Here is a 13,809-nt window from a genome sequence, read left to right as displayed (position 1 = left end):
TATAAATATGTTACCATCTCAAAAAAAAAGAAAAAATAACTTCTTATTTCCTTTCTATCTGGGAGAAGAGGGGCATACCCAATTTTTAAAACCAAAACGAGATGATCATTCAGTGATCTGGGTACGATGCAGCTCAGCCAGAAAACACAGTTATATTCCACCTATATGAACAAGGAATGTTCCGATTCTTTAGATAATCAAGTTGTAGTAGTAGTAGTCTCTCAGTCCTTACAGGAGGTCTGAAGCAAGTATTACTCGGTTATTAAATCCCACAAGTACCAAGTAAAACCATGCACCAAAGAAAGGATTTTGCAAGAAACATGAGATCATCAGCATTAGCAAACCTGTTAAACTATACTGTACACGGAGTGAAACTATATATAATATATATCTAGCTCATGATGTACAGGAAGCAATTAATCACACTAGTATGTATTGGCTAGGCACCAATATATAGTATTACTTACTCATTTACAAGCATCAACACTTACACTTGCATGGATCCATTCCAAATTAACAGGGTTAGTTTGAAATGGTAATATATATATCTCTGGAAAAGGAGATGTCACTGCAATCGGGGTATGTTACAACAATAATTATGGGCTGTCAACCTGTGCAAGGTTTCAAATATTAGCAAGGAAAGCTACTTTATTTCGGCTAATGGTGTCTTAAAGAATCAAAACTTACTAGTCAAAATTTGCAGGAATGTCAATTTCAGTTTTGGAAGCATTTCCAATATCAACTAGAGTTTCCTGCAGATCCAAAATTTTAGTGACAAAATGCATTCTAATCATTTCGACTAAAAAGATTTAAAAAATCTATCATGAATAATATTAAGGAAAACAGTGATAATAAAACTGTGATAACTCTCAAACTACTCTTACCTGCTCAACAAGATTACAAGAAGGACTAATGATACCCACAGGTATCTCATTTGCAAGATTGCTCCCAGCGCTGAATAGATTCTGAAACCAAAACGGAAAAATACTGTAAGGTAAAAACATTTAACTAAAAATAGAGTTGCCTATTGCCATTCAAAATATTCATGTTGAGATCCTCATCCAGTGTCAAGACAGTAACATACTCCCATGTGACACCCAAATGGTAGAGCATCATTGCAACAAAATCATTAAATAGACACCATCTGGTTAGCACACGGATAATTGGTTAAGTTGAAATTTAAGCCATATGATGACAGCTTCAAATCAGTTGGACAAAAGAAAATCAGTTGGACAATTGGTGAAAGCATACTATAAAAAAAAACACCGCTACAGTGTCCTGTTTTTATTGACAGATTGGGTCAGTGGAATTAGAACAAAACAAACTTATTAAATTTTTGTTACTGAAACTCATAAAGTGAATTCGTTGTTCTTTCTCGTTCAACCTTTCTTTTATCATTATATTTCAGTGTAATTCCAATCTGAATTTAATGTGTACTACGATATAACCTATGAGGAAGTATTTCAATCGTTGCTATTAAAAAGTGTGTGCTAGAATATAGCATATAAGAAAATATTTAACATCGTACACATAATTGAACAAAATCAAAATATACCTTTTCTACATCAGCACACTGATCAAGAGATCCTTCAGCAAATGCCTTCATGGGATTGTCAGGAGTTCCCTGCATGCAGCATAAGATGCCTGAGAGAGTATTTTGTAATAAAGTGCTTCCATATGTGTTCATCCTAGCAACTGGAGAAGTTTTGACCTTCTAAATTGGACGTGTGACATCCATGGATGTCTCCCGCATGTAAAAAACAAAACTTCAATTTTCTAATGTATCAGGAACACTAAGGTGGATGAATGAGTTAACATTTTCAGGAGGTCCTTTTTGTGAAGGGGAAATAGCATGTATGCACAGCCAAATAACAGTATACTAGATATAGCATATAGGAATATAGTTCTTCACACCACTAACAAATTTTTCATTCTTGCTGATGAAACATACCAGTTCTTTTGGTTCAACAGATATTTTCCTCGCTCCCTTGCTTAGATCCCTCAATGTTCCCTATACATCCAACAATATGGGGTTATTAAGAGCTTGATATAATTTTAGATCCAATAAAATAGAATGTACAAATCTTGAATAAATAAATAAAAAAAGTACAAATCAGCTGATTTGATTAAGCGAAAACAAATCCATTTGGTGCTTGGTGTAATTTTTAAAGTATTGACCCAGAATGTAGGTGAAAATAGCAGTTCATTTGAACTTCCCTCTACCAAAAGAAATGAGAAGAAAATCATCAACTGCAGTCCCTAGAAGAGGTGGGAGAGAGAGAGAGAGATAGCAAATGTTGTGTTGTGCAAAGAACCAAAAGATCAGGAAACTTCATGATCATTAAGATGAAGAAAAAGAAAAGATTGTCTTGCATACCTTGTTTGCCCACTTTAGTCCACATGCATTGCAGAGCGTCCTTGGTCCATCTGGCCCACGACGCATTGCTGGCGTACAATTTTCACTCACACCACAATGGTGACACTTTCCAGGACTAATAATTCAGAAAGAATCAAGCAGGAAAAAAGATTGGCACTTTTGCGGTCAGAGCAGAAGCAGATCAGTTAGTAGAGGCTGAAGCAATAAAAGTTGTAAAAAGATGTAAACTCACACAGTTTCAGAATGCTGAGTGCCATCTCCTTCAAGGCTACTCTTGGCTGAGTCGCAGCTAGAAGATCCAGAATTTGCTTTCAAAGATGCAAATTGACCATTCTTCCGATGCATCCTAATATACATCGCCAAGTAAGTTATACTCAAAACCTCGACATTAAATTGCTTCTTGTTAAACTAAAAAAATAAGTTGCTTTAAATTTTGCTTGAAGCTTCTTCTTCTTATTATTTTTTTTTGTGGGGGGGTGGGGGTGGGGTGGGGGGGATGATGAGAAGAAAAGCCACTGTGTTTCAGTTTTTCAGGATATGATGAGACAGAAATCAGACTCTAGTTTTCAAGTAAACAGACACTTTCAGGGACATTCTTTTAAGCTCTACTTTTTCAAAGCAAATCGACCAGAATCCATGTTTCCTATCATAAAGACACGCTACCAGTTCAGATCAAAATTATTGTCCTTTTCATTTTCAGTTTGGATGAATACTACAGCTTCCAATATATGCAAAATCTTTGCATGAGAAACCAATGACACAGACAGGACCCTAATCCAAAACTTAAGAGACGAGCATTTGGCTGATTGCATAATCTTGTAAATACACTATTGCTATATGAATTCTATCACAGAAGTAGTCTAGAAAACCAAAGATGAAGACGATTTGAGGACAAACGGACATCATGTTAAATTGGAAAAACAGCATCTGTAAATGACATTGATACCATGTTACTAACACCTGGACATGAAAAAGAGTTTAAAAAGAACATCAAAAGAAAGCATGCAAACAGCAATTCCCATTCTTTATGATTGACAAACCAATATCATCTTTTATTTATTATTTTTGTTATTAACAATTTCACATCATCAAATATCATTGCCAGGAAGGGGAGCCATGGAGCAACGGTCAAGTTGTTTCAGTGTGACCTATAGCTCACGGGTTCGAGCCGTGGATGCTTGCATCAGGGTAGGTTGTATATATCACACCCCCATTGGGGGGCAACCTTCCCCAGACCCTGCGTGAATGCGGGATGCTTTGTGCACCGAACTGCCCTTTTAAATATTATTGCCAGGTTAAAATCTCAAAGAAAACCAAAATAGTAACAAGGCATATCATTTTACCTTTGAGCAACCTCCTTCCTGACACTATATCTAATTTTCTTGTCAAAACATCTCTCCTTTCGCTTCTCTCGGAATCTAACCAAGGAGGCAAATCTTCTTGAAAGATTAACTTGCTTTGGAAAATCCTCAACCTAAAACATTATACTGGTCATCCAAGAGTATCGCCGAACTATAGTGCAAGTTATAGTATTAGTTTAGAATACCGTGTTGTCGAAAGGAACTTCAACAGTGGGCACGGCAGTAGGAATGTCACATTCCCCCAATAGCAAGAGCACTGCTTGCACCTGTTTTCACCAAATAAGCCAGAGTCAATTTCCAGATCTTTGCCAGCCGCAATGCAACATCTACACATGATTGACAACAGCTGTATCAACTCTGTCCAAATACAGGAAAAGAACCATGATTTACATGTCACGGACAGCTGAAGCAAAACGCCATACCATGTAATATGGAGACACCATTATTATTTCAGTAAACATGCCTTCTGGATGAGAAGCACCATTTATGAAAAATGAAACCCCAAGATTTCTTGGCTATTTCTGATTCTTTTCATCTGAGGAGCTGAGTAGAGTCATATCACAGGAAGCAGCAGTTTATAAATTTATATAGCAGGAAAGAAGGTGCAATGACATAAAATTTTCCAACTATATTCTCAAGTAATAGTTAAGTAACATCTTAGTAAATGGGCGCAGTAGAAGGATATTCTCAGCCATGTTACTACATCCAAACTTATCCTAGGATGTAGAGTTAGCTAGACACCATTTCTATAAAGTGTCTCATTGTAGTTGGCGTGGCAAAGGGACAAAGGACCAAAAGGAGGATGGAAAACTTAAAGAAAAATACAATTCACTAGAAATATCTGAATACCTTAAAGAAATAACCTACTGATTACAAGACAAAAAATGACTTCTTTTAGGCCACTTTTAAGAGACATATTGAACAAGAGTAATTGTTCAGAACTGAAAGAGCGAAGATGACCAAGTAACTATGAACGCAGATGCCTCATAAAGAAGCTCTTCTCTTCGGATGCTTTGCATGTCACTAAAATTTTAGAAAACTAAAGTAGAAATTTAAAATAAAATGTTTTTCTTAAAAGGAAATTAGATATAAAGATGTCCTGAAGGGAATGATTTGAGGTTAAGGCATACAAGATCCTAGGTATGGATCCCAGCTACAACACTTAGTGTGAGCCCGCCATCTGCTCTATCAATCACAAGCAAAGCCGTTGTCCTCGTGGGCTGTAGTATGCTGCTCTATGGGTTAGTCAAGGTCCGTGCAAACTAGCCAGATACCACAAGTCCACAATATTCCAAAAATAATAAATAAGACTTATTCAATTTTTGTCCCAAATCATTCTTTAATCCGGCTTAACTAATCAATAAATAGCAGTAACACAATTATGGCAAAATTCATCGAGCACAAAATATGGTATGAAGTTCCCATCGTGTCAGTGGCTAAGAGTATACACCCCTACATTTGCACACGACAAATCACTTGTTTAAAGCATTAATCTAAAGCACTGAATCTATGATTTGATGGAAACTTCCAAAAAGAGAATAGAAAAGAAAGTAAATTTCTTTCTTAAAGGTAGAAACTACGGTACCTTCTCAGGAGTGACTGCAGGGAAAACATACACTTCACCTTCAAAAGCAAGAGTAAGCTCACTACTTCTAGAAACTTCCACAACTCCACCGCCTCCTCCATATTGATGGTGATTTAAAACCTTCGTCCGTATTTCCTCCGCCTCATCCATAGTTTCTTCACCTCCATAATCCTCATACGTGCCGTCGTCATCCTCCTCCTCCTCCTCCATCTGTATCGACTGTAACGGCCCGTGATCTTCGTACGGACGCGCCTGCAGTGGCCGTGGATTCCCCGACATCATGATATTCTCTCTCTATATATATCTATATATACACCATGAAATTGAAAACCTAATCCTTCAAAAATCACGCTAATTTCATAATTAAAAAAATCATTTTTTTTCACAAACAAGAAAAAAAAATCTCCGAATTATCTTCGTTTATAAGAAAAATATGCATTCTTAAGTTGATTTCATTCGAATTTCATGACCAAAATTCAGCTACAGAGAATAAAATGATGTTGATATTGACGAAGACGAAGAGGAAGAAAGTGCGAAGGAGACAATGGCCGTTTTAACAAAAAGCACCCTAAAATGGAAAATATTACAGCTTCTGCCATTAACGTTTCCTTAAAGAGACTTTTATTTAGCATTTTTTTAGTTTTCCACTTTGAGTATTGATTAAATTAGATGTGATCCAGTACAGCAGGGTGTAGCTAAATTCGACACTAAGTTGATTATTAGCCGTCGTTTGTTTGGCTAAAAGTAATTTGTGGCTGTGATGCAGTAGAGCTGTAGGGGATTGTGTAGCTGATCAAAGTTGTAGTGGAATAATATATTATAGGATTATCCGGAGATCTTGGATTGGATTTGGAAGCATAAGTTATACTATTGGATTCAATTAGGTATGTAGATTTGTTTCAGAAATTATAATATTCTATGTTATTCTATGCTAAACTATGATAATTTACTATTTAAGGCATCTTTATGTGTCAAAAAGATGCAAAGTCTTAGTTTCTAGTTAATTTGAATCAAATGTGTTTGAATTTCAATGTTATGTATATAAGAGGGCTAAGTATATTCTAGAGTAATATTCTTACAGCAAAAGTCAATAACAACAACAACAACAATCCAGTAAAATCCACTAATGGGGTTTGAAGATGATAGTGTGTAGGCAGGCCTTACCTCTACCCCAAAAGAGTAGAGAGGCTGTTTTCGAAAGACTCTCGGCTAAAAAAAAAAAAGAAGACAAAAGGACAAAAAGGAGACTATTAGTATCACAACAACAATCATAGGATAAATAGAAATACCATGAAATCCAGAAGAAGGATGCAAAGCAAAGGGAGACAATATTAGTAAATATTAGTATCGCCACAATAATCATAAGAACAATAGGAACACCATAAAATCTAGAAGAAAGATGCAAAGAAAAAGCGATAGCTAGTAAATAGGACATGCACTGAAAAGCGAAATAGTAAGCCACAACATTGCCACTAGCTATCTTAGACAAAAACCCTATATGGCTAGTCCCACAATGGTACGAAGTAAGGCACGGCTCAACTACCTCCTAACCTACAACCCTAATACTCGACTTCCACATCTTCCTATCTAGTATCATGTCCTCGGAAAATCTGGAGTCTCGCCATATCCTGCCTGATCACCTTTCCCCAATACTTCTTAGGCCGCCCTCTACCTCTTCTCGTGCCCTCCACAACCAGCTGCTCACACCTCCGTACCGGAGCATCTAGGCTTCTCCTCTGAACATGTCCGAACGCATCTTGTCATCAATGGGAGCCACATGCACCTTCTCCCAAATATCATCATTCCTAATCTTATCTATCCTAGTGTGCCCGCACATCCACCGCAACATCCTCATTTCTGCTCCTTTCATCTTCTGGATATGTGAGTTCTTAACGGGCCAACACTCAGCCCCATACATCATGCCTGGTCTAACCACCGCTTTATAAAACTTACCTTTGAGTATCGGTGGCACTCTCTTGTCACACATGACTCCAGATGTTAACCTCCACTTCATCCATCCTACCTCAATACGGTGTGTGACATCCTTGCCGATCTCCCCTCCCCCCTGGATAACCGAACCAAGGTACTTGAAGCTGCCTCTTCTCGGGATGACCTGCGAATCAAGCCTCACATCCACACCCACTTCCCCTGGCTCAGCACTGAACTTACACTCCAGGTATTCCGTCTTCGTCCTGCTCAGCTTGAAACCCTTAGACTCAAGAGCCTGTCTCCAAACCTCCAGCCTCTCGTTAACACCGGCTCGCGACTAATCAATCAGAACTATGTCATCGGCGAATAGCATGCACCCTGGCACATCCCCTTGAATATGGTGTGTTAACGCGTCCATCACCAGGGCGAATAAGAACGGACTGAGCGCAGAACCTTGATGTAATCCCATTACAACCGAAAAATACTCAGAGTCGCCTCCTACTGTCCTAACTCGAGTCTTAGCCCCATCATACATGTCCTTAATCGCCATAATGTACGGAACCGACACACCTTTTGCCTCCAGGCATCTCCAGAGAATTTCTCTAGGAACCTTGTCATACGCTTTCTCTAGGTCAATAAACATCATGTGCAGATCCTTCTTCCTCACTCTGTATAGTTCCACCAACCTTCTAACAAGGTGTATAGCTTCTATAGTCGAACGATAATATTTGTACAACAAAAGTCAATAGATAAAATAATATTTGAGTTAGTGGCAATTTATGGTCATATATGCCTCTGTGCATGGCTTGTGGTGAAAAGTAGAAAACGAATTAAAAGAAAAAGTAATATTTGATGGTATTTAAACTCTGAAAAGTTATAATACTAAATATTTGTTTAATTTCTTGGTAATTAGTAAGGGAAAAGGAAGATCTCCACTCATTTCATTTATTCAGTTCTTGCTATGAGTTGCGGCGCGCAACAAACGAAGGGAGAAAACTTAGTTTGCTTGTTGTAACCTTATTTTAGTAGATTAAGCTTGGTAAGCTTGAGCTATATTTAAGTATGCTACAACCGCTTTACTATGGATGGTCTAGTTACCGAAGATCTAAAGCAAAGGAAGAGATAGTTAACAAATGTGTTTGTAAACTAATAAATTTTAAAAAATATATAATCTTTGTGTATGTTTCTTGAGAGATAATTGAATATTCTCAAGTTCGAGGGACTATTATTTGATGACATCCAATAAACCTAATGTTAAAAGAACATCTATTTACCTGATTAAAATCATCCAAGATGTGCTTCTAACTAGTTTTGCTTCTTTCTTTCTATTGACTTAATTCGACGAAAATGCTTAAACTTATCGATTTTGATAAAACACATTTTCTAGCTTCTTTAAGTTGATACTGGAAAACAAGTATAAAAAAAGGTGGAAAAGGGCCAGCAAATGCAGTCTGAGAGAGAAGGAACTGCCCAACAGAATTTCCTATGACATCTGGACTTCTCATGCTTGGGAACATCTCATGTACTGACTGCTTTCTGGTACTTTAAATTCCTCTTGTTATACACCAATAACAATAATAACACAACAACAACAAACCCAGTGAATTCCCACAAGTGGGGTCTGGGGAGGGTAGTATATAGCGCAGACCTTACCCCTCAAGGTAGAGATGTTGTTTCCAATAGACTCCCGGCTACTAAAATAATATATACAATACAATGAAAGGGAACTGTAGGGATTTAGAGTATTCTTTTCCTTTACTCGGTCTTTGGGAGGAGGGGAGTTGAGGATATGAAAATAAAATATACATCACATATAAGAGGAGAGGATAGATAATATGACCATTCATCACTAGTTAGTAGCCAATACTTTCTGATTATACAAAGAAGGAAAGTTATATATACTAAAGGTCAAAACACGTTTGTTAATGTTAGTGAGAAGTTCAATCTAGATGCTGCATACGTAACAAGAGCTAACCTAAGATGAACAGACAGCTTAATATAGCAGGTCTTGATGTCAAGAACTACAACTCAGTATAGGACTTTAAGATAAACAACACTGGTATGTTTACAAGGGCATGACAAATCCTTTGCTTTCACCAACAATTCTCGCTAAGCTGTTAATCTGTCAATATGAAATTCAAAAGAAAGGCGAAAGTCAGTGAAAGTTCTCAACGGTATGGTCAAGCTGTTTAAGAAGTTATAGTGAAGAAATCTACCTGTAATAAGTACATGAAATCCTTCAGTCGGATGATCAGATGGCATGTTGATGTACTGACTCTCTTTCTAAGGCATCAAAGTCTTTGTCGAGCTGCCAGAACGGAGGAATCACTGGCCGAGGAAGAAACTTGATAAGAGAGGGAACAGGGAGGAGCTCCATAGTCATGGTTTCTATGATCTTCATCCTACATGGATTAAGAATTAGGCCATGCAAAATAGCTTTAAAAAGAATCAATTTTTACAGCAACATAGGACCACTATACAGCAACCAATAAACCAATCACCTCCAGTTCTGTGAGCAGAGTATTGTCATAGGATGCCGTATAGAGATTCCTCATGATCCCCTGCAGAGTGATACAATAACAAGTAAGGTGCAATAGGTTGCAATTATTTTCTTCCTAACAAGAAATTGCTCCAAAGGATGCTAGAGGAGCCATGTATCATAAGAAAGGCTGGCAAAAGTCAAAACATATAGAACAAGGATTAGATTTGGTTTAATACACTTTCAGACTGAGTAATGGGAAGACAAGTCACGATCTAGTTCCTAGTCCTACCAGATATGGACAGCATTCTTTCCATATAAACCAAATCCTAGTAATTTAACAGGAAGTCTGGCAGTTAAGATGCATATAACTGACTATTATCAAGGGAAAAGAACATTACACTTAGTGAGGCCAACCTTATTTGCCCAAGTGAGGCCACATGCATTGCAAAGAGTCCTTGGGCCAGCAGGACCACGCCTCATCATAGGTGTATCCTTTGAACTAGTTCCGCAATGGACACACCTAAGAAATGAGAGAGAGAGAGAGAGAGAGAGAGAGAGAGAGAGAGAGAGAGAGAGAGAGAGAGAGAGAGAGAGAGAGAGAGAGAGAGTTAACATTTCCAAAACACTATTGCTTTGGGTAAACAATTAAACATCAAAATTAAGAGAAGAATAGTGCTAGTAAGGTTATAGTTAAAAGACTAAGTAGAAGCCAGAACATCTCTTAAGAGCAGAGACTTATAGCTTGCAAAATAACTCACCCAATATCAACCAACTATTTCTTGCATACAAAGTAGTTAAACACTAACCAAACCATACACATCAACTAATTTTTTAGAGGAGACTATTCTTCAAGAAAAAAGCAGGACTCTTGCTCATACTCCAAAACATACCAAGTTTCTTCTGGCGGGTTGTCATCCGGTTTTGGTTCACCTGAACCTTTTCGAGCAAATTGTCCATTCTTGCGCTGCATCCTGATTATTGATAAATGTGAATAAGAAGCAGACGAAAATCAAACTGAAATAGTAGAACAGCTGTTAAACCTTTCTTATTTTGTTAACACTCCACAACCTACTAAAACAAGGACAAAATACTGCAGAAGGTGGTAGATATGTGTGTGTGCATACGCAAGAGCAATTGTCACTTAGGAAATGTTTTGCCTCGTATTGCAGCATTTCACTTCTTAGAACAATGAAATTCTTGCACATCATCTTGTAGACTAAAACACATGTAATGAACAGAAATGTCATAATCATCAGAGTGTTACTTTTGATAATCAATTTTCTAAAACAATTATTCTTTGATGAATCCAGTGTCGTGGCAGAATACCATATCACTTATACATCTTCGTCAATCAATAGACTCGGTTCAGCTACAGAAGTAAATCAGTGTATTTTTCCTAGAATACTACACAGCCAGTTCAAATAGTTTTGGCTCAAGATGGATGTCCCCACTTAATTGAATCAGGCAAAACTATCTTTGACCATTTTATTTTCCTAAATCAAAATCAAAACAGAAAATTTTGGAATGAAGAAGTTTCCAAGCATTGAATCAGAAATACATTACTATTTTTTCGTCCAAATTAGAGGCAAAAGACAGAATCATGGTTTACCAATAACAAAATATGAGAAATAAGGAAGATAGCCACAAGAACACTCCCATATAAACACAAAGGTAAAGGGAGACTTATATAGTGATAATGGTTTCGTGGACACTAATTTTGCAAAAAATGGCTTCATCAAGTCATGGAGTGATTGCAACATATTTTTATTTTGCAGTCTTGAACATGTTATTCATCACCCAGGTATTGGGAGATTGACCTCACTTCCATCAGTGGTAATTTGATTTTGTTGATCGCATTTGACTGGCCCAGTTAGGGCTTAATGTCAAGAGCAAGCTTGTGCATAAGTTCATTAGACTACTAAGATTTCTGCTCTTCTTGAAACAAAAAAGAGGAGATAGAAATTCCAGTTAGGCAGTAAATAAGTCAATTTACCTGAATGCAACTTCTTGGCGGACGTCATATCTGATTTTCTTTCCATAGCATCGCCTTTTCCTCTTTTCACGAAATCTAATGAGGGATTCAAGTCTTTTTGGATCTGCACAGTGCAATGGATAGTCCACAGAGTCCTAAGGCAAAAGGAAGCCAAATATTACAAGGGTGCAGAAGCAAACCAAAAGAAGAAACTTGCATGGGAAAGGATACCTCCTGATTTGGACTTGACAAACCTACAGCTTGCATGCCCGGAGAATACTCAAATCCACCTAAAAGTTGAAAGACCGATTGGACCTATGACAATGAATCATCGTTAGCCAAAAGCTTCACACAACAACAACTACGCCTCAGTCCCGAACAAAGTTGGGGAGCCAAAAGCTTCATGATCAAATTAAACAGATATTCAGCCAAATGCAACTAGTGAGTTTTCTAATTGCCATTAGAGGCTAAAGCCAAGAAACTACCCAATAGAGGAATAATTAGCTATAGGTATAACTGTTGCAGGGTCATCAAAGAAGTTTCTTGTTCATCCAGTACCGCCCTTCTCCACCATGTCCAACAACACCAACTGCTACTACAGCTTAATCGAAAGTAATTGAAGTCGTCATATGAATCCTCAATATCAATCCCGCTCATAAAAACTTTCCTTTATTGAATCAAAAGAATAGCAAAGCCCTGAGAGTTTTAGGGCTTTGATTGTCTCAGGCTGAGACAATCAAGCTACATTTGCAAGAATAAGCTAACATTGATTATTGATCTCATATTTTGGCTTCCTTGAATCTGATTGATCAAAATGAGACCGGTTTTCAAACACATTTAAGTACATCAAACGCCCTAAGTACACTAGTTCAATCGCTATGAAATAAAACAGAGAAAAAGACTGAAACACATCAGAAAACAGATTAATAAAATCAATGAATATCAAATCTAACTGCCCCTGAATCCCAAACTAGTTTGTGTCATATATAAATCCTTTGTGCATACTCTAAAGTCTTTAACGACAGTATTTTTTTTACTGACCGTCAACTTATACATAGACACTATACAAAGTACCCGTCGAATAGACAATAAAACGAAAGAAGAATGTTAAAGTACTCACCTTGTGAGTAGTAACGCCATCAAAAACGAAAACTTGGCCACGAAACGATAGTGTGAGCTGGTTCAAATTAGCCTCTCCATTTTGAAAAGCAACATGATCAGAAGCACTATAAACTGAGTAATTATGATGCATTGTAACCTCAACACCACCCACCTCACCTTCATACCCAATCGGAAAGTCGTCAACCGCCTTATCCCTGTCGGCGGGAACTTCCTCGCCGGCGGCGGAAAAATGGTTATCCACATTCATAGCTTGAATATGAGAATTCATTTTTTTCGCACTTTACAGAATGTAATGAAACCTATTCGTAAAAAAACTTTATTACTATATACAAATGTCGATTTCGTACAGACATTATTTTTTGCTGTGTGTGTGTGTGTGTATCTTGGTTGCTGTGTGGGAAAGAGAAGAATAGAAGAGAAGAGTGTGAGAAGCGAGAGGAAAGAATTTGACCCTGAAATTTGAAGATAATTACGAGATTGACCAACTTGTTAGAGCGGGAAAATGGGGATATTTTTGGAAATTCGAGAACAATGCGTGAACGGAAAATTCTTCTCTTCCGTACTGCAAAGAACAGAGTGCCTTTCCGCGCTTGTTTTTACTTCCTTCTTTCTTTTCAATTCAATAGAATACTTTATAGTATCACAGTGACTTTATATTAACTTGGATTGAAATATATAAATTGCTAATGTAGCAATTGTAATGCTAAGTATTAATAATACATGAATTGTAACACATGAAATACTACACGAGTATTAATGTACAATTTAAAATGTGTTTTTTTTAGTTATTAGAAATTATTATTTAAAACATGAGAATTAATTTGGTCATTCTAGTAGGTTTTATTTAAGTGCTATTTATAAATCATGCCCCTTTATAATTTTGAATTTAAGAAAATGACCTTTTTAGATCTCTTACGTGTAAAAATAAATCTCCAATGTGTAAAAAAAAATAAAAAAATAGGATCATAAAACTAAAAACAA

The 13,809-nt window shown here is 37.1% G+C and overlaps 2 protein-coding genes across 4 annotated transcripts; both read right to left on the bottom strand.

Moving 5' to 3' along the window:
* Positions 1–307: 307 nt before the first annotated feature.
* On the bottom strand, positions 308–5,892 carry LOC104105900 (GATA transcription factor 19-like). Of its 3 annotated transcripts, none has more exons than XM_009614328.4 (11): positions 5,324–5,463; positions 4,161–4,281; positions 3,924–4,004; positions 3,721–3,851; positions 2,610–2,723; positions 2,378–2,492; positions 1,952–2,011; positions 1,556–1,624; positions 885–965; positions 688–752; positions 308–611 (listed from the first exon to the last, which is right to left on the bottom strand). In XM_009614328.4, coding segments are annotated over exons 2-11 (756 nt in total). In that variant the 5' UTR covers positions 4,200–4,281; positions 5,324–5,463; the 3' UTR covers positions 308–610. The 3 variants fall into 3 exon arrangements, with proteins under 3 accessions (XP_009612623.1, XP_070056231.1, XP_009612622.1); XM_070200130.1 differs by having other exon boundaries at positions 4,161–4,273; positions 5,324–5,461; XM_009614327.4 differs by lacking the exon at positions 4,161–4,281 and having other exon boundaries at positions 5,324–5,892.
* Positions 5,893–9,062: 3,170 nt separating this feature from the next.
* LOC104106274 (GATA transcription factor 25-like) lies at positions 9,063–13,445 on the bottom strand. The gene is made up of 8 exons (XM_009614777.4): positions 12,827–13,445; positions 11,938–12,021; positions 11,728–11,861; positions 10,625–10,705; positions 10,149–10,254; positions 9,754–9,813; positions 9,469–9,654; positions 9,063–9,374 (listed from the first exon to the last, which is right to left on the bottom strand). Exons 1-7 carry the CDS (start codon positions 13,094–13,096, stop codon positions 9,544–9,546), a joined length of 846 nt encoding a protein of 281 aa, XP_009613072.1. The 5' UTR covers positions 13,097–13,445; the 3' UTR covers positions 9,063–9,374; positions 9,469–9,543.
* Between the last annotated feature and the right edge of the window lie 364 nt (positions 13,446–13,809).

This window comes from Nicotiana tomentosiformis, chromosome 4, assembly GCF_000390325.3.
Source record: "Nicotiana tomentosiformis chromosome 4, ASM39032v3, whole genome shotgun sequence".
NCBI classification, from domain to species: domain Eukaryota; kingdom Viridiplantae; phylum Streptophyta; class Magnoliopsida; order Solanales; family Solanaceae; genus Nicotiana; species Nicotiana tomentosiformis.
The sequence above is the reverse complement of the archived record's forward strand: the minus strand, read 5'-3'. Positions and strand labels throughout refer to the sequence as shown.